This window comes from Balaenoptera musculus, chromosome 6, assembly GCF_009873245.2.
Source record: "Balaenoptera musculus isolate JJ_BM4_2016_0621 chromosome 6, mBalMus1.pri.v3, whole genome shotgun sequence".
Taxonomy (NCBI): Eukaryota; Metazoa; Chordata; class Mammalia; order Artiodactyla; family Balaenopteridae; genus Balaenoptera; species Balaenoptera musculus.
Window position 1 is genome coordinate 26,227,831 of NC_045790.1, and position 24,210 is coordinate 26,252,040.

The 24,210-nt window shown below is 37.1% G+C and overlaps 1 protein-coding gene across 4 annotated transcripts in view; it reads left to right on the top strand.

The window, feature by feature from the left end:
- LOC118897018 (centromere protein P) overlaps positions 1-24,210 on the top strand; it is a 234,680-nt gene that overhangs the window by 20,671 nt on the left and 189,799 nt on the right. For all 4 annotated transcript variants that reach the window (XM_036855745.1, XM_036855746.1, XM_036855744.1 and 1 more), the window contains exons 2-4: positions 1,387-1,568; positions 4,131-4,219; positions 20,619-20,707. In XM_036855745.1, the coding sequence (XP_036711640.1) occupies positions 1,556-1,568; positions 4,131-4,219; positions 20,619-20,707 (191 nt within the window). In that variant the 5' untranslated portion in view covers positions 1,387-1,555. The remainder of the gene's footprint in view (positions 1-1,386; positions 1,569-4,130; positions 4,220-20,618; positions 20,708-24,210) is intronic.

Genomic DNA, 24,210 nt, shown 5'->3' on the forward strand with positions numbered 1-24,210 from the left:
ATGAAGATTACCTCTGTTCTTTTTTTCATTAGCTTTATCTATTTAATTTTCAAAACACAAATACAAAAGAGCATGTTGTAGTCTCTCAGATGACATAGAATATACTTATAGTGATATTTTAAATTAGCATTAAAACAAAGTTTAAAAAGTTTCTACAGGCTTTATACAAGTTTTGAATTACCAGTGTGAAGATATAGTTAGGTTATTCTTTATAGACATGGTATATGGTCATAAGAACATAGGCTAATGTAGTGGAATTAGAAATAGAAAAGGAGGGATAGCTATGTGGGGGAGCAGAAAAGATGACCTTAGATCCAGATGTGAGAGGAGTAATAGAGCAAGGGTGACCCTCAAGAAATGGAACCTGCTATATCAGGGGACAGATTTTATCATTAACAAGAGTAGGGAAATTTGAAGGAAAAACTAATCTGAAGAAGAAAACATTTGATGCTTTATCAAGTTAAATTTACCTTGCAGGAAGAAGAGAGATGATTAAAGGTGTGTTTTAGGAGTTACTGGCATAAAAGAGCTAAGATTAATCATCAAATATTCTTCTGGAATGAGAGAATGCATATTCAGAAGAGCAGAGGCAAGAGTGTTAGGGTTTTCTTCTAACACCAGAGACAAAAGGCAGGGACAGTGGAAGACCCAAGATGTAAAATGAGAATCAGGATAGTCATGCCCCAGAAGGAAAGGAAAGCATGTTTAAGATAGTGGGAGTCAGCAGTGTAGAATGTGGCTGATAGCATGATGGCAAGAAAGGATTACAAAAAATAAAATATCATTTATTGTGATTATTTGCTGAAATTTTACTTTTTTCAAGGAAAACAGAGCTATATGTTTTCAGTGCAGAATATCTGATCACAGTGTTGTTTAGAGATTATGCTATTCGTTATTCGTTTGGAATTTTTGCCTCTATTCTCTTCAATTTCGCAAGAATCTCTTTCTTAGTATAAAATGCTCTGTGATACTTCACTTGTTTTAGAAGTTGAAGGTAGCTGATTTATTTTGTTTTTAGGTTCATCATATCTTTTAAAATAGTTTGAGGTGTCTTGGGATATCAGACATTTAGGTTGGAACACTTTAAATATTCCAGCCTAAACAGACATTTTAATTTTACAAAGTACTCCTGTTATAATTTATTTTATAGCTGTTTCTAATATGTAGAAAAATGGTATTATAACCTGGTTAGGTTTGTTTTATATTGAGATTAATGATTGCAGTGTTAGTAGCCACATTGGTTTTAAGAAAAATCTTACTAGTTTTAATGGGAAGAGAGTAAGAGGGATAAAATGGGAATGGTTTGAAGAAATTTATAGATATTAGTTGAAACTCTTGTTAGTGGTTTCTTAATTGAAGTAATTATTTGTGGCATTTGCTTTTTAGAAAATCATTTCGAGAAATATACCAAGCAGATTCTGAAGGATGGGAATTGTCAAAAGATCTGAGAAGTCATCTTGGACATTTAGAATCAGAACTTCAGTTTCTAAGTACGCTTACTGGCATCAGTATAAGACATTACTCCAAGAAGACAGAGGACCTAACGAGCACTGAGATGACAGAAAAGAGTAAGCATTAGTTTTTTTCTTTTTTCTTTTTATTTTTTTTGGCTGCGCTGTGTGGCTTGTGGGATCTTAGTTTCCCGACCAGAGATTGAACCTGGGCCCACGGCAGTGAAAGTGCTGAGTCTTAACCACTATGCATCCAGGGAATTTCCAGAGTAAGCATTAATTTTAATCTAAAAGTGGTATTGAAGTTTACCTTATTATACATAGGAAATTGGTTGTCTTATCATTGAATTAAAATTCTGCAAGATAACGATTTGAATGTGTGGTTGTGGTAAACTTGTTTTGTCAAGTGTCTATTCAATATCACAGTGTGTGTAATACTCTTAAAAGCTGCCTGAGGTAGATATTAAAGAAGACACAGTCTGTCATTAAGTAACTTAATAGTCAAGTAACAGCCATAAGCAATTTTAAGAACAGTAGCAGCATTAATTTGTAAATCTTAGCTGTTGTTCACTACTGACATGAGAGCAGTGTCATCTGTGGTGCTCTGCTGCTAATGAACATGGCCTTGTGGCCAAGATAAATATTTCAAGAGCTGGACCATTTGGCAGAGGAGGGTTTCTGGTCCCAATGACTTACGTTTTATTACCAAGGATCTGTGATGCACTAACAAGTAAGGGGAAGCTAATTCAGCTGTGCGATTGGATGTTGGGAACTTGGTTTAGAAGAAGGAATCACTTTAGGAAATGCTTCCTGATTTTTCCACCAAAATAACCCTTATGACCAGGGAGAGGAAGAGTGACCCTCAGAAGGTGGTGGGCAGCTCACCTCAGTGAAACTTTGAATTACATGTAGAAATGAAATTTAGACACTTCAAGTACTTGAAAGGAATAGATGGAATACAGAGAATATGGAGAGTGAGATTTTACTGTACAAAAGTCTCAGTCTTTCTATTTTGTGCCCCAGGTTTACCCCATCTGTAGAGGTACTTGGTGGTGCCCATTCAGAATGCCTTTGAATGGGCTTGATTCTGAGCTTTCCCCATTGCTGGCTTAGGTTTTAATTTTCCTGGATCTGCCAGGTTAGTTCCACTTTTTCGTGTAATATCTAGCTTATCCATCTGATTTTCAGCTTCTAAAATTAGGTTACTCTCATCTTTTTCTCTTTATCCTTGTAAAATTGTGCCCTTCTGGGGGAAGGGGCAACATAGGGGTAGATTAAGAGGTACAGACCATTAGATATAAGACAAGCTACGAGGATATATTATACAACATGGGGAATATAGCCAATATTTTATAATAACTGTAAATGGAGTATAACCTTTAAAAACTGTGAATCACTATATTGTCCACGTGTAATGTATATGTATTGTACAGCAACTATACTTCAGTTTAAAAAAAAAAGAGAATCGTGGGGACTTCCCTGGTGGCACAGTGGTTAAGAATCTGCTTGCCAATGCATGGGACACGGGTTTGAGCCCTGGTCCCGGAAGATCCCACATGCCGCGGAGCAGCTAAGTCCATGTGCCACAACTACTGAGCCTGTGCTCTAGAGCCCGCGAGCCACAGCTACTGAGCCCGTGTGGCACAACTACTGAAGCCCACTCGCCTAGAGCCCGCATGCCTCAACTACTGAGCCCATGTGCCGCAACTACTGAAGCCCGCGCGTTCTAGCGCTCACGTGCCGCGACTACTGAGCCTGTGTGCTGCAACTACTGGAGCCTGCATGCCTAGAGCCCATGATCTGCAACAAGAGAAACCACCACAATGAGAAGCCCTCGCACTGCAACGAAGAGTAGCCCCCACTCACCACAACTGGAGAAAGCCCATGCGCAGCAACGAAGACCCAACGCAGCCAAAAATAAATAAAATTTTAAAAAAAAGAAGCTCTACCTATTTCTTTAAAAAAATAAATAAATAAAAATAAAAATAAAAAAAAAGAGAATTGTGCCCATTTAAAAATACCTTCATTAGCAAAAGTAGATGGTAATAAAGTCAGAATAATGGTTATCTCTTGCTGGGGACATAGTGTATAGCCTGGAAAGGGCATGAGGGAATGTTATGGGGTACTTTAAACTTTCTGTATCTTGATCTTAGTGGTGGTTACATGGGAAACACTTGTAAATATATATATATATATATATATCTATATCTATATCTATATATCATGCTGTATACTTAAGAATAGGGCATTTTATGCATTTGAGTGTATTCATGTTATACCTAAAAAAAGTACTTTTGCTGTCATTTTAGTAAAGTTTTGAGAGTTAACTGAGGTAAATACATGGATTTAATTTATTGTCTAACTAGAACCAGATAATGTTGAAAAAATGAAAAATATCTAACAGTTATCATGATTCAAATTTGTCTAGGGTCATACTAGCATATTTCTGTTTCTTACCTTAATCTTTGGTATAATCGATAACTAGAAAGTACAAGTTGTCTTTAATCTTATTTTGCAAAGGCGATCAATTTGGTGTACATTCTTCCAGGTATTTTCAATGCAAATACACTCTCACACATACACCCACATATATTATAGGTATCCACACAAAATTAAATAATAGATATTTAAAGGAAATTGTTTTTTGCAAACAAAAATATTTATTTTTCTGATTTACAGGTATAAAGAAAGTTCTGCAGAGACACAGATTATCAGGAGATTGCCACATGATTACGTTTCAACTTGAATTTCAGCTTCTGGAAATCCAGGTAAATTAAGAATACATTGTGATAGATAACACAGATTCTGCTGCTATGAAATAAAAACTCCCACACCCCAGTCTTCAGCAGTGGCTGAGTTGAGGAGACGTTCTTGAGCTAGGGCCCCCTTGTAGCACATTTGTGCAAAGTGGTACCATTAAAAAAATTTTTAAGTATGAATACCCCAGCAACTGCATACAGTAGGATTGTTGCTGAGAGCATAGTGCTTTATTGGAGGGCAGGTAGTAAGATGTTCCTGGGCTTCCAGTGCAAGGCCTGAGGTCATGGGAACAGTCTTGGATGCCCTCAGTCGTCAGCTGATATCTCAGTCATCTATTATCTATTATCTATTGCTGCTTAACATTTTCTCCCAAATTTAACAGCTTAAACCAATAAAACACATTTATTATCTCACAATTTTCTGTGTGTCAGGTATTTGGGAGCAGCACAGTTGGTCTTCTTGCTCAGGGCCTCTCCTATAGTTGTGGCCATGTGGGATCACTACAACCTGAAGACTGCTCAGGGCTGGAGGGTTAGACTTCAAGGTGGTTCACGGTTATGCCAGCAAGTTATACAGGACTGCTGAGAAACAACATGGGAGGAAGATACTCTTGGTTAGGATTTTCACATAAAATCAGAAAGCAGACAGAATATTAACATGCAGCCCCTGGCCAGGATAGGGCAGAACAAGACTCAGACATCTTCAAAGTCTGGCTCCAAGAAGAATGGGTTCCAGGCATAATTTTGAGAAATGATCAATCCTGGGCACATGCTTTGATAGCAAAAGGCAATTTCAACCCGTTGGTTTTATGAGTTTGGGCCTACAGGGAGTATGTGTAGAGGAGAGGAACAGGGAAGGGCAGGCACGCTGCCTTGACCTCAGTTCATCAGATAACTAAAGTGGATGTAGACCAGTTGTCACAACCAAGTCATATGGATCTGCTGCTTGCTTGCATTCGCAGTCATGTGCCGGGGTTCCTCATGCTTATCCTCAGCCACAGAAACATCCTCAAGTTGTCCCTTTTTGTATGCAACAGGAGTTGATGTCACATATCAAAAACTGCCCCCAACTAGTCAGGAGTAATTGGGTCCAGGTATCTGGGCTAGAGGTTTTGCTTCTTGAGTACTCTTTGCAGTCTATGTCCCTGGTTGTCACCACAGACCCTGGCAGGCTGAGAACTGACTGAGGGATATCTAGGCCTCTCATCTGATGGCAGAGTTTCCAGCTTGCTCCCACCTCAGAGTATCCCCTTTTAGTCTGTCAAAGTGACCAAGAACATCCACAGTGTGGCATTGCCAAAGCCGGTTGAGTAGGATGTCATGGTCATGGGTGATGAGTGTCCCTAGGGAAGGTAAACTGTTCCCAGGTTGGCACCAGGCCTTGGAGCCATGCAGAGTCACCAAGATGATATTGTAGTTCTGTATGACCTCAAAAATCATCTTCTGAAGACTAAAACAGAATATGGACCCAAATGGGTTGATCTCGTTTAGGATGAAAAGCCCATGCCAGGACTCCAGACTCTCCTTTGTGTGGCCCAGGAATTCCTGGATGTTGTCTCATTGCATAAGGATGCATAGTTGGACAACTGCCTTTTCTTTCTTTATGCCTAATGTGATCCTAAGCTCAGAGTGGTGAGATACCAAATGCTTACCTGCATTCTGGCCTCCATTAATGGCCAGGCCTATAATCTGTGTCGGGTTGGCAGAGTCAGACGTCTGAGGTCTAGTTCCATTTCTGAGAACATCTGCACTATCAGTGTATACATTGTCCAGGAAACTGCTCAGGGGCATCCTAGTAGCCTTGGGGTCCTACAGGCTTTTTCTGCTGTTGGCATTCACCTTTTTTATAGTCACTCCCTGACTTATCTGGAGAGAAGCTAGACTGCTAGCAAAATTAGGCTTATCCTTGGGAGGCTGTCCACAAGTCCAGCTGAAAAAAGAAAGACCATCTGAAGTTGAGGTGAACGAGCTGCTCAGTGGAGCTATACATTCCAGGATAGGTTGTGGCCAAAGATTGATTAGTGTGCTCATTAGTGGGGCTTTGGCCTGAGAGATAAAATAGACTGGAATATTTTAATTTCATTTTGTTGAAGTTCCATACTGTGGTCACCTTAAGCCTCTGAAGAAAAGCATCAAGTGGTAATTTGATCACATCATGAGTTAGATCAAGGATGAGGTTTCAGTTTGGGGGCATTTTTTTAGAATGTAATGTGCTTCTGAAGAATGGCTATTACCTGACCAGAGGCATTCCCAGCATGAACTGGCACTGGGCCCCTGCAGCTCCCACAGTAGCTTAGCTTGATGGTCCTGGGTGGCCACCATGAAGCCACATAGACAGGACCAGAGCCGTGTGGGCCCTACCATACAGGACGTGCTACCCCTGCTATAGTGGCTATGCTTCCTATCTCCTACCAGGCAGTAATGGCACCAGCCCAGACCTCACCTTTTAAGCTAATATTCTGATCCTCATACCACCAAAGCATGATTGAAAATTTTGTAACCATTTAGTATTGGCCTAAAGTTATACTGTTAGCTCACATGCTGAATGAATTAGAATTAGTTGAGCTGCACATAACAGAAAACTTAAAAATAAGGAAGGTTCAAAGTACTAGAAGTTTATTTCTCTATTGCTTAAACAAAATTGCAGGATATGTTTTCAAGGGCTAGTATGGTGGTTTCATGATCATCAGGCTCTGCCATCACCCATGTGACTTCCAAATCATGGTGCAATTATCACTTTAGCATTTCAGACATCAAAAAAGGGCTGGGCAAACCAGGGCTCATCTTTTCCATTGAAGGACACGTCTCAGAAGTTGTAACACCCATCATTTTCACCTACATTCCACTGGCCATTAAATTAGTGCAAGGGAGGCTGGGAATTTAGTCTTCATTATGCATGGCCATGTAGCCAGTGAAAAAATTGGAGCAAGAATGAAGTACAAATATTGGGGACTACCAGCAGTTTCTGTCCTACGTGCTTTAGGGGATGCAGGGAAAAAAAAATCTAAGGAGAGGAACAATTTATATTCTTTGAAAGACATTGAACACAGTAATTGCTGAATCTCTAAAGGGACATAAGTTGTCATTATATACATTTCGAAGTATGTAGGTGCTTTTCAACTGCTTGGTTTTACCTAATTTGCTACAAAAAGAGCATGCTGTCCCAGGCTGTGTTAAGAACAATCCCTTTCTCTCTGCACCTTTCCAGTTTTATGATTTTTTTTATTTATTGTTAAACCCTCAGATGTTCTAGACCTACTTGGGTAAGTATATTTTTAGAACTATATCTCTAGTGGAATTGCCAGCTTAAAGGAGATTTACATGTAAATTCTGATTGATAGTACCAAACTGCCTTCTAAAATAATTTTACCATTTTACGTGTTGAGCAGATTTTTATAGTTGAGACTGATAGAAAAAAAGCAGTCGTAAATAAATAGCAACCTTCTGTGTTCTAAAACACTTTTTAAAACAAAATTTCCACTAGAGGGAGATGTTTAACTATCAGAAAATTAAAAAGTAACCTAAACAATAAAATTATCTTACTTATAGAATACTGTTATAATAAAATCATGGTAGTACAATGTTAGAAACCAAAGTGACCTAAAATCATATTAATAGAATGCTGGCACCAAAAGTGACCTTATAGATTATCTAGGTCAACCCTCTTATAGGGAAATACACCCAGAATGTTTGAATGATTACCCATGTTGGCACAGCTGTTATTGTCAGATGCAGTTGGAGCATACAACTCTTTTCCCCAGATTTACTCTCTGGTGTTGTTAGTGCTATTGTACTGTTTGTGAGGAGTTACAAGAACGTGAGAATTAACATGTGTCAGCATTCATAGTCCATACAGCATAATAAGTCAAATGGGTGGCAGTTTCTGGGGGAAGTGACAGTTAAGTATGTTTTCATAACTACTCTGCCTGAAATGCAATGAAATGAAAAAAAAGATTCAAAAATAGGGAAAATTTTAAATTAAAAAGAATATTTGGTCCTGGCACAACTTCAACTACTGGGAGCTATAAAAAATAAAATTGGCAGCTTGGATAATCACAAAGGTTTGAGAGACGACCAAGAACTAGGGCAGGGTTGAACAGTAAGGTTCATCTCCTACACAAGGCCAGCCCTTCAAGACTGGAGAGGTGACTGTTTCATCTAATGCATAGAAACCAACATAGATAATCAAGTAAAATGAAGAAACAGAGGAATATGTTCAAAACAAGAAAGAACAAGATAAAACCTCAGGAAAAATCCTTAACAAAACAGAGATAAGTAATTTACCTGATAAAGAGTTCAAAGTAATGGTTATAAAGGTGCTAGCCAAACTCAGGAGAAGAATGGATGAAAACATGAACTTCAACAAAGATATGGAAAATATAAGAAAGTTCCAAACAGAAGTCCCCAAGCTAAAGAGTATAGTAACTGAACTGAAAAATACATCGGAGATTTTAACAGCAGACAACATGAGACAGAAGAAGAGATCAGTGAACTCAAAGACAGGGCACAGGAGCTCACCAAATCAAAGCAGCAAAAACGAAAGAGAATGAAAAAAAAGTGAAGATAGCTTAAGGGATTTATGGGACAACATGAAGTGTGCTAACATTCACATTATAAGGAGTCTCAGAAGGAGAAGAGAAAGGGTCTGAAAACATATTTGAAGAAATAATGGTGGAAAACTTCCCTAAACTGTAAAAACAGTTCACCAGATCCAGGAACCCCCGAGAGTTCCAAATAATAGGAACCGCAAAAACCCCACACCGACACATTAAAATTAAAATACCAAAATTTGAAAACAAGGAGAGACTCTTAAAAGCAGCAAGAGAAAAACAATTGTTATGTACAAGGGAACACCCTAAAGACCTTAAGCAGATTTTTCAGCGGAAACTTTGCAGGTCAGATGAGAGTGGCATATGTATTCAAAGTGCTGAAAGAAAAAAATTTCCAACCAAGAATTCTCAACCTGGCAAAGTTATCATTCAGAATCGAAGAAGAGGTAAAAGAATTTTGCAGATAAGCAAAAGCTAAAGGAGTTCATCACCACTAAACCAGCCTTAAAAGAAATGTTAAAGGGATTTCTTTAAGCTGAAAAGAAATGGCATTAATTAGTAACAGGAAAACGTGAAAGTATAAATCTCACTGGTAAATGTAAATATGTAGTATAGGTAGTGAATTCATCACTTATAAAGCTAATACAAAGGTTAAAAGACAAAAATAGTAAATACAACTAAATACAATAATTATTTAAGGGATATACATGATAAAAATATGTAAAATGTAAAATCAAGAACATAAAACGTTGAGGGGGAGAGTAAACATGTAGAGCTTTGGAATGTGTTTAAGTTGTTATCAACTTAAAAGAGACTGTTATAAATGTAAGTTGTTATTTGTAAGCCTCATGGTAACCATAAAGCTGAAACCTATAGTAGATACACAAAAGGTAATGAGAAAGGGATATTAGCATACTACTAAAGAAGGTCATTTAACCACAAAGGAAGAAAGCAAGAGAAGAACAGAGAAACTACAAAACACTAGAAAACAAAGAACAGAGTGACATTAAGTACATATCTATCAATAATTACTTTAAATGTAAATGGACTAAATTCTCCAATCAAAAGAAATAGAGTAGATGAACAAATAAAAAACAAGACCCCTCTGTACGCTGCCTACAAGAGACTCACTTCAGGTCTTCCCTGGTGGCACAGTGGTTAAGAATCCACCTGCCAATGCAGGGGACATGGGTTCGAGCCCTGGTCTGGGAAGATCCCACATGCCGCGGAGCAACTAAGCCCGTGCGCCACAACTACTGAGCCTGTGCTCTAGAGCCCGTGAGCCACAACTACTGAGCCCGTGTGCCACAACTACTGAAGCCCATGCACCTAGGGCCTGTGCTCTGCAACAAGAGAAGCCACCGCAATGAGAAGCCCATGCACTGCAACGAAGAGTAGCCCCCGCTCGCCGCAACTAGAGAAAAGCCCTCGTGCAGCAATGACGGCCCAACACAGCCAAAAATAAATAAATAAATAAAATTTAAAAAAAAAAAAAGAGAGACTCACTTCAGGTGTAAGGACACACACAGACTGAAAGTGAAGGGATGGAAAAATATATTCCATGCAAATGAAAACCAGAAGAAATCTGTGGTAGCTATACTTATATCAGACAAAATAGACTTTTAAAAAAAGGCTATAATAAGGGACAGGAGGGCACTACATCATGCTAAAGGGGTCAATTCAATAAGAGGATATAACATTTATAAATACTTATGCACCCAGCAGAGGAGCACCTACATATACAAGGCAAATATTGACAGACCTAAAGGAGAAACAGACAGCAATATAATAATAATTGGGGACCTTAAATTGATCACACATCAATGGATAGATCAGGGAGAAAATCAATAAGGAAACATGGACCTTAAAGAACACGTTAGACCAGGTTGACTTAACAGAATTATATAGAACATTCCTTCCAAAAGCAACACCATACACATTCTTTTCAGGTATATATGGAACATTCTCCAGGATAGAACATATATTCTTAACTTATATGTTATAAGTCTTAAATATAAGAAAGTTGAAATGATGTCAAGCATCTTTTCCAACCACAGTGGTATGGCTAGAAATCAATTACAAGAAGAATGCTGGAAATTTCACAAATATGTGGAGATTAAAAACATGCTACTGAACAACCAATGGGTCAAAAAAGAAATGGAAGCAAAATAAAGAAATACCTTGAGACTAATGAAAATGGAAATACAACATACCAAAACTTATGGGCTGCAGTAAAAGCAGTTCTGAAAGGGAAGACCATAGCAATATATGCCCATCTGAAGAAACAAGAAAAATCTCAAACAACCTAACTTCATACCTCAAGGAACTGAGGTATAAAGATAAAGAAGAACAAATGAAGCCCAGAGTTACCAGAAGGAAGGGAATAACATAGATCAGAGGGAATTCCCTGGTGTTCCAGTGGTTGGGACTCTGTGCTATCACTGCCAAGGGCCTGGGTTTGATCCCTGGTGGGAGAACTAAGATCCTGCAAGCCACTTGGTGGGGCCAAAAACAAACAAATAAACAAGGCAAACAAAAAACCTATGAACATAGATCAGAACAGAAACAAATGAAATAGAGACTAAAAAGACTTTAGAAAAGATCAATGAAATTAAGAGCAGATTCTTTGAAAGGATAATCAAAATTGATAAATCTTTAGCTAGACTCACCAAGAAAAAAAAAACTCAGATAAAATCAGAAATGAAAAGTGAGTCATTACAACTGCTACCACAGGAATACCAAGGATCATAAAAGACTACTGTGAACAATTATGCACCAACAAATGGATAAACTCCTAAAAACAACCTTCCAAGACTGAATCAGGAAAAAATAGAAAATCTGAACAGACCAGTTACTAATAGGGAGATTGAATCACTAATTTAAAACCTCCCAACTAACTAAAATCCAGGACCAGATGGCTTCACTGATGACTGCTACCAAACATTTAAAGAGGAATTAATACCAGTGCTTCTCAAACTCTTCCAAAAAAAGGAGGAACACTTCTGAACTTACTTTACAAGGCCAGCTTACCCTGATACCCCAAACAGACAAGGGCACAGAAAAGAAAATTATAAGCCAATATTCCTGGTGAACATAGATGTAAAAATCTTCAACAAAATATTAGCAAACTAAATTCAGCAATACATTAGAAGGATCATTCACAATGATCAAGTGGAACTTATTCCAGGGAGGCAAGGATGGTTCAACATTTGCAAATCAATTGACGTGCTACACCACATTAACAAAAAAGGATAAACAATCATATGATTATCTCAATAAATGCAGAAAAAGCATTTGATAAAATTCAGCAACCATTTATGGTAATAACCTCAACAAAGTGGGTATAGAAAAGCTTTTGCACAGAAAAGGAAACCATAAACAAGACGAAAAGACAACCCTCAGAATGGGAGAAAATATTTGCAACCGAAGCAACTGACAAAGGACTAATCTCCAAAGTATACAAGCACCTCATGTAGCTCAATATCAGAAAAGCAAGTAACCCAATCCAAAAATGGGCAGAAGACCTAAATAGACATTTCTCCAAAGAAGATATACAGATTGCCAACAAACACATGAAAGGTTGCTCAACATCACTGATTATTAGAGAAATGCAAATCAAAACTACAATGAGGTATCACCTCACACCGGTCAGAATGGCCATCATCAAAAAATCTACAAACAATAAATGCTGGAGAGGGTGTGGAGAAAAGGGAACCCTCTTGCACTGTTGGTTGGAATGTAAATTGATACAACCACTATGGAGGACAGTATGGAGGTTCCTTAAAAAACTAAAAATAGAACTACTATATGACCCAGCAATCCCACTACTGGGTATATACCCTGAGAAAACCATAATTCCAAAAGAGACATGTACCACAATGTTCATTGCAGCACTATTTACAATAGCCAGGACATGGAAGCAACCTAAGTGTCCATCGACAGTTGAATGGAATATTACTCAGCCATAAAAAGAAACAAAATTGACTTACTTGTAGTGAGGTGGGTGGACCTAGAGTCTGTCATACAGAGTGAAGTAAGTCAGAAAGAGAAAAACAAATACCGTATGCTAACACATATATATGGAATCTAAAAAAAAAAAAAAACGTTCTGACGAACCTAGGGGCAGAACAGGAATAAAGACTCAGACATAGAGAATGGACTTGAGGACATGGGGAGGGGGAAGGGTAAGCTGGGACGAAGTAAGAGAGTGGCCTTGACATATATACACTACCAAATGTAAAATAGATAGCTAGTGGGAAGCAGCTGTATAGCAGAGGGAGATCAGCTTGATGCTTTGTGACCACCTAGAGGGGTAGGATAGGGAGGGTGGGAGGGAGACACAAGAGGGAGGGGATATGGGGATATATGTATATGTATAGCTGATTCACTTTGCTATGCAGCAGGAACTGATACAACATTGTAAAGCAATTATACTCCAATAAAGATGTTAAAAAAATAAAAAATTAAAATAAATAAATAAAATAGATAGCTAGTGGGAAGCAGCCGCATAACACAGGGAGATCAGCTCCATGCTTTATGACCACCTAGGGGGTCATAGGGACAGGGAGGGTGGGAGGGAGATGCAAGAGGGAGGAGATATGAGGATATATGTATACGTATAGCTGATTCACTTTGTTGTACAGCAGAAACTAACAACATTGTAAAGCAATTATACTCCAATAAAGATGTTAGAAAAAGATAAAGTTATTATTAAAATGTTAAAAAAAAGTGGGTATGGAGGGAATATACCTCAAAATAATAAAGGACATATATGATAAGCTCACAGCTAACTTCACACTCAATAGTAAAAAGCTGAAAGCTTTTCCTGTAAGATCTAGAATAAGACAAAGGATGCCCGTTCTTGCCGTGTTTATCCAACACAGTATTGGAAGTTTTAGCCAGATCAGTTAGATTAAAAAAAAGAAATAAAAGGCATCCAAATTGGAAAGAAAGAAGTCATACTGTCACCATTCATAGATGACATGTTATTATTTATAGAAAACCCTGAAGACTCCACTAAAAAAAAAAGAACCAAAAAAACTGTTAGAACAAATGAACTAATTCACTTAAGTTGCAGAATACAGAATCAATAAATCTGTTGCATATCTATACACTAATAATGAACTATCAGAGAAATTAAGAAAACAATTTCATTTACAATAGCATCAAAAAGAATAAAATACCTACAAATAAGTTTAACCAAGGAGGTGAAAGGGCGGTGCACTGAAAACTATAAGACATTGATGAAAGAAGTTTATAACACAAATAAGTAGAAAGATACTCCATGCTCATAGATAGGAAGAATTAATGTTGTTAAAATGTCCATACTGACAAAAGCTATCTGCAGATTCAGTGCAATCCCTACCAAAATTCCAACGATGGTTTTCACAGAAATAGAAAAAACTCTTAGAATTTGTTTGGAACCACAAAAGATCCCAAATAGCCAATGCAATCTTTTTTTTTTTTTTTTTAATAAATGTATTTATTTATTTATTTATTTTTGGCTGCATTGGGTCTTCGTTGCTGCACGCGGGCTTTCTCTAGTTGCGGTGAGCCGGGGCTACTCTTTGTTGTGGTGTGCAGTCTTCTCATTGTGGTGGCTTCTCTTGTTGCAGAGCACGGACTCTAGGCATGCGGGCTTCAGTAGTTTTGGCACATGGGCTTAGTTGCTCCACGGCATGTGGGATCTTCCTGGACCAGGGCTCAAACCCGTGTCCCCTGCATTGGCAGGTGGATTCTTAACCACTGTGCCACCAAGTATCTCCAAAGCAATCTTGAGAAAGAATAAGCCTGGAGCTATTACGCATCTTGAGTTCAAACTGTATTACAAAGCTATAGTGATCTAAACAATATTGTGTTGGCATAAAATGGATACATATGTCAATGGAACAGAATAGAGAACCCAAGAAATAAACCCATGCATATATGGTCAATTAATTTATGTCAAAACAGCCAAGATTATAGAAAGGGGAAAGGATAGTCTCTTCAATAAATGGTGTTGGGAAAACTGGATAGCCACATGCAAAAGGATGAAACTGGACCACTCTTACATCATACATTAAAATCTAACTCAAAATGGATTAAAGATTTGAATGTAAGACCTGAGACCATAAGACTCCTAGAAGAAAACATAGGTGGTAAGCTCCTTGACATCATTCTGGTGATGATTTTTTGGATTTGACACTAAAGGCAAAAATAAACAAGTAGAACTACATGAACCTAAAAAGTTTCTGCACAGCAAAGGAAACCATCAACAAAATTACAAGGCTGAATGGGAGAAAATATTTGCAAATCATGTCTGATAAGGTGTTAATATCCAAAACATGTAAAGAACTCATAAAACTCAATAGTGAAAAAAATATCTGATTAAAAATGGGCAGAGGATTTGATTAGACATTTTTCCAGAGAAGACAAACAGAAGACCAGCAGGTACATGCAAAGGTGTTCAACATTACACTATTCATTGAGGAAATGTAAATCAAAACCACAATTAGATATAACCTCACACCTGTTAGAATGTGTAATGTAAAAAGTACAAGAAATAACAAGTGTTGGTGAGGATGTAGGGAAATGGAAATTCTTGTGCACTGTTGGTCGCAATGTAAATTGGTGCAGCCACTATGGAAAACAATATGGAGGCTCCTCAGAAAGTTAAAAATATAGCTGTTACATGATCCAGCAATTCTTCTGGGTATTTTATTCAAAGGAAACAAAAACACTAACTCAAAAAGATACATGCACCCCCATGTTCATTGCAGCATTATTTACAATAACCGAGACATGGAAACAAATTTAGTGTCCATCGATGGACGAATGGATAAAGAAAATGTGGTCTGTATATAAAATGGAATATTATTCAGCCATAAAATGAATGAAATCTTGCCATTTGTGACAACATGGATGGACCTTGAGGGCATTATGCTAAGTGAACTTGGACAGAGAAAGACAAGTACTGTATGCTCTCACTTATATGTGGAATCTAGGAAACAGATTCCTAGATAAACAAAAAGAAGAGCAAGCTTATAGATGCAGAAGATAGATTGGTGGTTGCCAGGGGAGGGGGTTGGGGGAAATGGGTGACGGTGGTCAAAAGGTACAGACCTCCAGTTAGAAAATAAATTAGTCATGGGGATCTAATGTACAGTATGGCAACTATAGTTAATAATACTTTATTGCATTTTTGAAAGTTGCTAAGAAAGTAAATCTTCAAATCATCACAAAGAAACAATTTTTGTAATTATGTGCGGTGTTGAATATTGACTATGTGATCAGTTCACAATATATACAAATATGTAATCATGATTTTGTACACCTGAAACTAATATAGTGTTATATGTCAATTATATCTCAAAAAAAAATTTTTTTTAAAGAATACAATCCAAAAAAAAAAAAAGAATACAGTCCCATATCATAGGCTCCAAAGAAAATGTACCTGATGTGATGATATTCAAACCCAAATGAAAGAAAACACTGAAATCTGATGTAGGGTATTTTGTGAAGTTACAGGACCCTTTTCTCGAATGTCTCTACCCAAACCCTTAAGTTGTAGAGAAGAATGAGAAATGTGGGCTTACATTGACTGTGGTAGAAAGGAATGTGCTGCTGAGGCTCATGCAGGGTCTTTGAGGTCAGGTTGTTTATAAGATCCTTCCCTTGTTTGCCAGTTGGGGTGGGTTGACCTCGTTAGCAGTATGACTGACAAGGAGAGAGATGGAGAAAAAATATCTTTTTTTATTTTTATTTTTTATTTATTATTTATCTATTATTTTTATTTTTGGCTGTGTTGGGTCTTCGTTTCTGTGCGAGGGCTTTCTCCAGTTGTGGCAAGTGGGGGCCACTCTTCATCGCAGTGCGCGGGCCTCTCACTATCGCGGCCTCTCTTGTTGCGGAGCACAGGCTCCAGACGCTCAGGCTCAGTAGTTGTGGCTCACAGGCCCAGTTGCTCCGCGGCATGTGAGATCTTCCCAGACCAGGGCTCGAACCCGTGTCCCCTGCATTGGCAGGCAGATTCTCAACCACTGCGCCACCAGGGAAGCCCAAAAATATCTTGAAGAATTCACAACATACCAAAAATAAATGAATGAATGAATGAATAAAAAATGGAGGGGCCAGTAAATCATAGGCTTTATGATGACAGGATAGTTTGCCTATTCTAATGGGTATAAGGCCAAAATCCAAAACACTTACACATACTCAAACAAAAGACAAGGCATTCCTCTGAGATTTTTTTTCTTTTTCCCTTTTTTTTTGTTATAACAGCTCTATTGAGATATAGTTCACATACCATATAATTCATCCATTTAAAGTATACATTCAGCAGTTTTTAATTTATTCAGCTTTGTGCAACCATCACCACATCAATTTTAGAACTTTTTTATCACCTCAAAGAGAAACCCCATGCTCTTTATCACCCCTCATTTGCCCTTCTTCTGCCCAGACCTAACTTATCTATCTTCTATCTCTATGGATTTGCCTATTCTCGGCATTTCATAAAAGTGGAATCATATAATTTGTATGATTACAAATTTTTTGACTGGTTTCTTTCACTTAGCACAATGTTTTCAGGATTCATTCATATTGTAGCATATATCATTACTTCATTCTTTTTAAAATTTTTTTTTGGCTGCGCCTTGAGGATCTGTCACATTTTGTTTATTCATTCGTCAGCTGAGAAACATTTCGCTTGTTTTCACCTTTTGGCTGTTATGGATAACATTTCTGAAGATATTCATGTATAAGTTTTTAAGTGAACGTATGTTTTCATTTTTCTTGTATAAATCTAGGTAGAGAATTACTGGGTCAGATGGAAGTACCAGATTATGATTAGTATGTTGAGCATCTTTTCATAAGCTTATTGGCCATTTGTATATCATCTTTGATGAAATGTCTGTTGAGATCCATTGCCCAGTTTTTAATTGGGTTATTTGTCTTTTCATTATTGAGCTGTAAGAATGTTCTGGAATTTGTTTTTGATGAGATATGGTGGTAGATGCCCACAAACAGTCTACTTTGACTACAGCTGCTCCTAACAATTCCCACTATATTCTTGAGCAGCTGAAAAAACTAAACAGTGATTATAAGCCATTAATATCCATTTCTCTAGCAGCTGAAAATACAGAAAGACAAGTCAGATATTACCCAGACAAATGGGAAACAGTCAAGCATTATCTACTCACTCTATATCCTTAGGAAATAACAGAAATTGCTAGATCTACTCCTGTTAACAAAAAAGATCCACAGAGTACAGAACACAAAAATGGTACAGAATTTGTTAATCATCATTTAGAAACCTTACCATGAAAGGAATTAGAAAATGTAGATAAATTCTCTTCGAAATAATTAATCCAGGAAATAAAAGAACATGCTATATTATAACTGCAATCTCAAATGAAAGCATTCAAAGAAAATTGAATAAGAGGGAAAGAGAGCTGGGAGAAAGAAAGAAAGGAAGAATAAAATGATTATAGTGCTGAAAACTAAATTAGAAGTAGTTAGGAGTAGAATATGGAGGATAGGCTTGAGAAAAATCACCTACAAGTGCAATTGAAAAGAAGAAAAATCTGGAAGACAGACTATGAAGATTCATATGATTTTTCCAAAAACAAGAAAAAATGAAAGAGAAATTATAGGTAAATATATAATGGAAGAAAATTTACTAGAGTAAAGGAGAAAACCTGGATTTTGCAGATCAGAGTAGTTAACAGTTTATTTAACAATCCCCATTATTGAATATAGAGTTGTTTTTGGCTTTTTGTAATACGGAGCTGTTAGTCTTTGTCTTCATTCCGTATTTCTTTATGATATATTCTTAGAATTCAAATTGCTGAGACAGAGAATATAAACATTTTAAGGTTGCGTTGTCAAAACAGTGTTATAGGTAAAAGTGTCATCTCATTGTTTTAATTTACATTTATCTTATTACTTGTCAGAGCAAACATTTTTCTTCCATGTAACTTGTCTTTTGCCTCTGAGTTTTTAGTGCATGTTATGTGCCTTTTTCTTTTAAGTTTTCATATCTCCTTGTCACTTTTTTTTTAATAAGCAGATATTCATTTTTAATTATTTATTTATTTATTTATTTATTTTTGGCTGTGTTGGGTCTTCATTTCTGTGCGAGGGCTTTCTCCAGTTGCAGCAAGCAGGGGCCACTCTTCATCGTGGTGCACGGGCCTCTCACTATCGTGACCTCTCTTGTTGCGGAGCACAGGCTCCAGATGCACAGGCTCAGTAGTTGTGGCTCACGGGCCTAGTTGCTCCGCGGCATGTGGGATCTTCCCAGACCAGGGCTTGAACCCGTGTCCCCTGCATCGGCAGGCAGATTCTCAACCACTGCGCCACCAGGGAAGCCCTCCTTGTCATTTTTATAGTACAAATTTTCCCGTTTATTTCTTTTCTTTTAGTTATAAAGTCATTTTATATCGATAGTTTGTGTTTTTATGTAATCATATTTGCTTTTTTGTTGTTATTGTTTGCTTAGAAAGTTCTTTCTCACTCAGTAATCAGTTACATGTCTATATTCCCTCCTAATACTTTATGGTTTCAGTGTTAACATTTAAGTAAGTAATTCACTTGGAGTTCATTTTGGTTTTTGGTATGGAGTGAGGATCTGATTTCACTCTTTTAAGAAGTAACCCATTTGCACAGCAAAGGAAACCATAAACAAAACAAAAAGACAACCCAGAGAATGGGAGAAAATATTTGCTAACGAAGCAACCGACAAGGGATTAATCTCCAAAATGTACAAACAGCTCAAGCAGCTCAATATCAAAAAATAAACAACCCAATCAAAAAATGGCCAGAAGATCTAAATAGACATTTCTCCAAAGAAGACATACAGATGGCCAAGAGGCACATGAAAAGATGCTCAACATCACTATTAGAGAAATGCAAATCAAAACTATTTAGATATCACCTCACACCAGTCAGAATGGCAATCATCAAAAAATCTACAAACAATAAATGCTGGAGAGGGTGTGGAGAAAAGGGAAACCTCCTACACTGTTGGTGGGAATGTAAATTGGTACAACCATTATAGAGAACAGTATGGAGGTTTCTTAAAAAACTAAAAATAGAGCTACCATATGATCCAACAATCCCACTCCTGGTCATATATCTGGAGGAAACCATAATTCAAAAAGATATATGCACCCCAGTGTTCATTGTAGCACTATTTACAATAGCCAGGACATGGAAGCAACCTAAATGTCCATCAACAGAGGAATGGATAAAGATGTGGTATGTATATACAATGGAATATTACTCAGCCATAAAAAAAGAATGAAATAATGCCATTTGCAGCAACATGGATGGACCTAGAGATTGTCATACTAAGTGAAGTAAGTCAGACAGAGAAAGGTAAATATCATATGATATTTATATGTGAAATCTAAAAAAATGGTACAAATGAACTTATTTACAAAACAGAAATAGAGTCACAGAAGTAAAAAACAAACTTATGGTCACTGGGGGAAAAGGGGAGGGGAGAGATAAATTGGGAGATTGGGATTGACATATACAGACTACTATATATAAAATAGATAACTAATAAGGACATTTAGCACAGGGAACTCTACTCAGTACTCTGTAACGACCTATATGGGAAAAGAATCTAAAAAAGAGTGCATATCTGTACATGTATAACTGATTCACTTTGCTGTACACGTGAAACTAACAGAACATTGTAAATCAACTACACTCCAATAAAAATTAAAAAAAAAAAGTAACCCATATTTGCAGTACTTTTTCCTATTACTTGGTGACATTTCATTTTACATATTTTGAAAGTAGTTTTGTCTCTTTATTTTATTTAAAAGTTGACTGTGCTTTGATACAAAAAAGTTTTTTTGTCTCTGTTTTAGAATGAGGAGAGTTTATCTTCTGTTATTACTGACCTCAGCATAATAATGGAACCCACTGAATATTCAGAATTAAGTGAATTTGTGTCTAGGTAAGATATTTTCCTTTTTTTTTCTTAGGAATTTCTTTCAGTTTATAATTTTAAGTTTACCTGTTCTTTTTTCTTGATAAGTAAATATCAAAGTATCTCTGAAAGCATAACACCATTATTGTGGCTTATATTTAAGCCTATATTTTCTATGTCTCTCATTCACTCAATTAAAATTTATTGTACATTCACCATGTGCTAGGCATTAAAATAAAATGTAAACAAAACCAGATATAATCCTTGATCCTCATGGAATTTATAGCCTAGTAGCGAAGTCAGATTAAATAATTGCAGAAATAAATCTAAAATTATGGTTGTGGCAAATGCTACAAATAAGCGTTGCACAGTACTGTTGAAGCATGTATCAGGAATTTGACTTTCAGGGAGAACATAGAATAATTTCCTGAAACTTGAGCTGATATCTGAAAAATGAGCAGGCATACACTAACAAAAGAGGTCCTAGATAGGATAGCTTATACATAGGCACTGTGCTAGGGGGGGGAACAGGAGGCCAGAGTGTCTGGGAGAGGGCAAGAGCAGGGGAGTATGGTATAAGATGAGGTTAGGAACGTATGTAAGGTCCACACTATGGATTTTGGTATAAGGAGTTTGACCATAGTCCTAAGACCAATGTGAAGCTATTGAAAGATTTTAAGCAGAGCCTAAGGAAGACAGAAGTGTGACATCCTGGAAAGAATTATTTTTGATGTTGCAGGGAGAAGGGATTTAAGGGGTGCAAAATTGGATACAGGAGGGTCAGTGACTATCCTATAAAACAGTTCAGGGAAACAGAAGTTTGTAGTTTGGACTAGAATAATGGTGGTTGAGATAGAGGGCTGAATGGATTTGGGGGATATTTAGGAAGCACAATTGAATAGGCATGGTGTTGGTTAAATAAGAGGAGTCAGGAGTCACTGACAGGTGCTAACTCCTTGGTGATGGTGATTGCATTTGTTGAGATGGGAAAAGTTGGAAGAAGACCATGTCAGATGAGTTGGTGACTTCAGTTTGGACATGTTGAACTTAAGTGCCTTTGAAACACTGAAGTAAAAATAAGAAGTAGGAAGCTAAGAAGAGGTGTAGGTAGGAGATATAAACAATGGGGTTATCTGCCAGTGGGTAAAGTTAAAACTTTGAGCAGGAATGAGATTGCCTATGGAGAGAATATAGAGTGAAAATAGGAAAAGGACTGCCACTGAAGCTTAAGGAATTCTAAAATGTCCTGCTGAATAGAATTAAAGGATCATGCAAAGAAATTAGAAAACTGGGAGATGGGAGGAAAACCAGGAATGTGTTGTTGACCATTGACAATTGTATTGACAGTTTTTCTTTCACATCTTTAAAGCAATCCTTCCAGTGTTTACTGGAGTACATGGGTTGTGAAAAGAAGTCTGCTATATTGTTTTTGTGTGTGCATGCATTTTTTGGGCTGCTTTCAAATGTTTCTATTAATATTGTTTTTTGACAGTTTGTGCTCTTTCTAAGGTGTGTTTATGTGAAAATTCCCAACCACATCTTTTCAGATACTTTTTCTGTCCTGTTCTCTTTCTTCTTCTCCAACTCTGATTAGCCATATGTTAGAACATTTGATATATTGTCTCAGTGTTTGGATGCTCTGTTCTATTTCTTTCACTCTTTTCTTCTTTGCATTTCATTTTGGATAATTTCTATTACCCTATCTTAAAGTTCACAGATTCTTTCCTCAGCTGAAGTCCATTCTGCCAATGAGCCCATTGAAGAAATTCTTCATCTCTAATGTAATGTTTTTTTATTTCTAGTGTTTTCATTTGATTCTTAATTTTTCTCTCTCTGCTGAAATTCCCCATTTCTTCATGAATGTTATCTACCTTTTTTCACTAGATCTTTTAACTTATTAATCATAGTTATTTTTTTCTTTAATGTTTTATTATGGAAAATTTTAAATATAAGTTCCCCCACATCTGAAAATAGAGCATTCCTATGAAACCTTTTGTAAGCCAGAATGGTGTAAAGTGAAGAAGCAGTTACCTCAGGACACGTTTTGCTAACAGATGTACAAAATAAATCAAGATACAGCACAAATGCTCACAGACACAGTTCAAAGCTATGGTGGCTTGATGCTGAGATGCTGAGTGTAGTTTCTGGGGAAGGAGCTTGGTGGTGCCACTTTCACTGCTCAGGGTGCATGTTGCCTCTGTGATGGCTCACTCCAAAACAAACCCTGAATGTTATTTTCACTTTTTGCCTTTTTTCGTAAAAGTGAAAATTCTTCTATCAGATTTCTTTCAATTAGCAAAAAGAGGTAATAATGTAGGTCTTTGGTAAAAGTGAAGTGGTGTGAATCAAACTTTTGAAAAGTGGGGGGATACATGGATATGTAAAAATAATAGTATAATTAACCTGTAGCTACCCATTAGGCACCTTCAACAGTTATCTATTCTTACACATTTTAAACTTTCAATTTGGAAATAATTAGAGACTCACAAGAAGTTGCAATAAAAACAATATACAAGGAGATTTCTATATACACTTCATCCAGCCTCTGAGAGTGATAACATCCTGCATAATTATAGTATACTATCAAAACCAGAAAATTGATATTAGTAAAATCCAGAGAGCTTTTGCAGATTTTACCAGTTTTGCAAGCACTTGTGTGTGTGTAACATTATAACATTATATATTATATATTAACATATATAATATATATTACCTTTTTAACCATTTTTAAATGTACAGTTCAGTGGTATTAAATACATTCGTAATGTTGTACAACCAACACTACCATCCATCTCCATGACTCTTTTCATCTTATATAAGAACTGAAAATCCATACCCATTAAACAATAGCTCCCCATTTCCTTCTCTGCCCAGCCCCACCATTCTTATTTCTGTCTCTGATTTTTAATCATAGTTATTTTATTTCATTTTAAATTTATTTATTTGTTTGTTTATTTATTTATTTATTTTTGGCTGCGTTGGGTTTTCTTTGCTCCGCGCAGGCTTTGTTTAGTTGTGGCGAGCGGGGGCTACTCTTCGTTGCAGTGCGTGGGCTTCTCATTGCGGTGGCTTCTCCTGTTGCAGAGCACGGGCTCTAGGCGTGCGGGCTTCAGTAGTTGTGGCTCCCGGGCTCTAGAGCGCAGGCTCAGTAGTTGTGGCACACAGGCATAGTTGCTGCACGGCATGTGCGATCTTCCCGGAGCAGGGCTCGAACCCGCGTCCCCTGCATTGGCAGGCAGATTCTTAACCACTGCGCCACCAGGGAAGCCCAATCATAGTTATTTTAAAGCCCAAATCTGATATTACCAACATTTGAGTCATCTTTGAGTTCAGTTCTGGTGATTAGTCTACAATAGTTTGTTTTTTCTTGAATTTTTGTGTTCCATAATTTTTTATTGACTGATGGACATTGTCTGTGGAAAACAGTAGAGTCTGAAACAAATAGTATTTATGCCCAGAAATGGGTACATTTCTTTTATCAGGCTCTTAGTATGGGGTTTAATTCAGGGTAGTCAGCAGTTGAGCTGGGT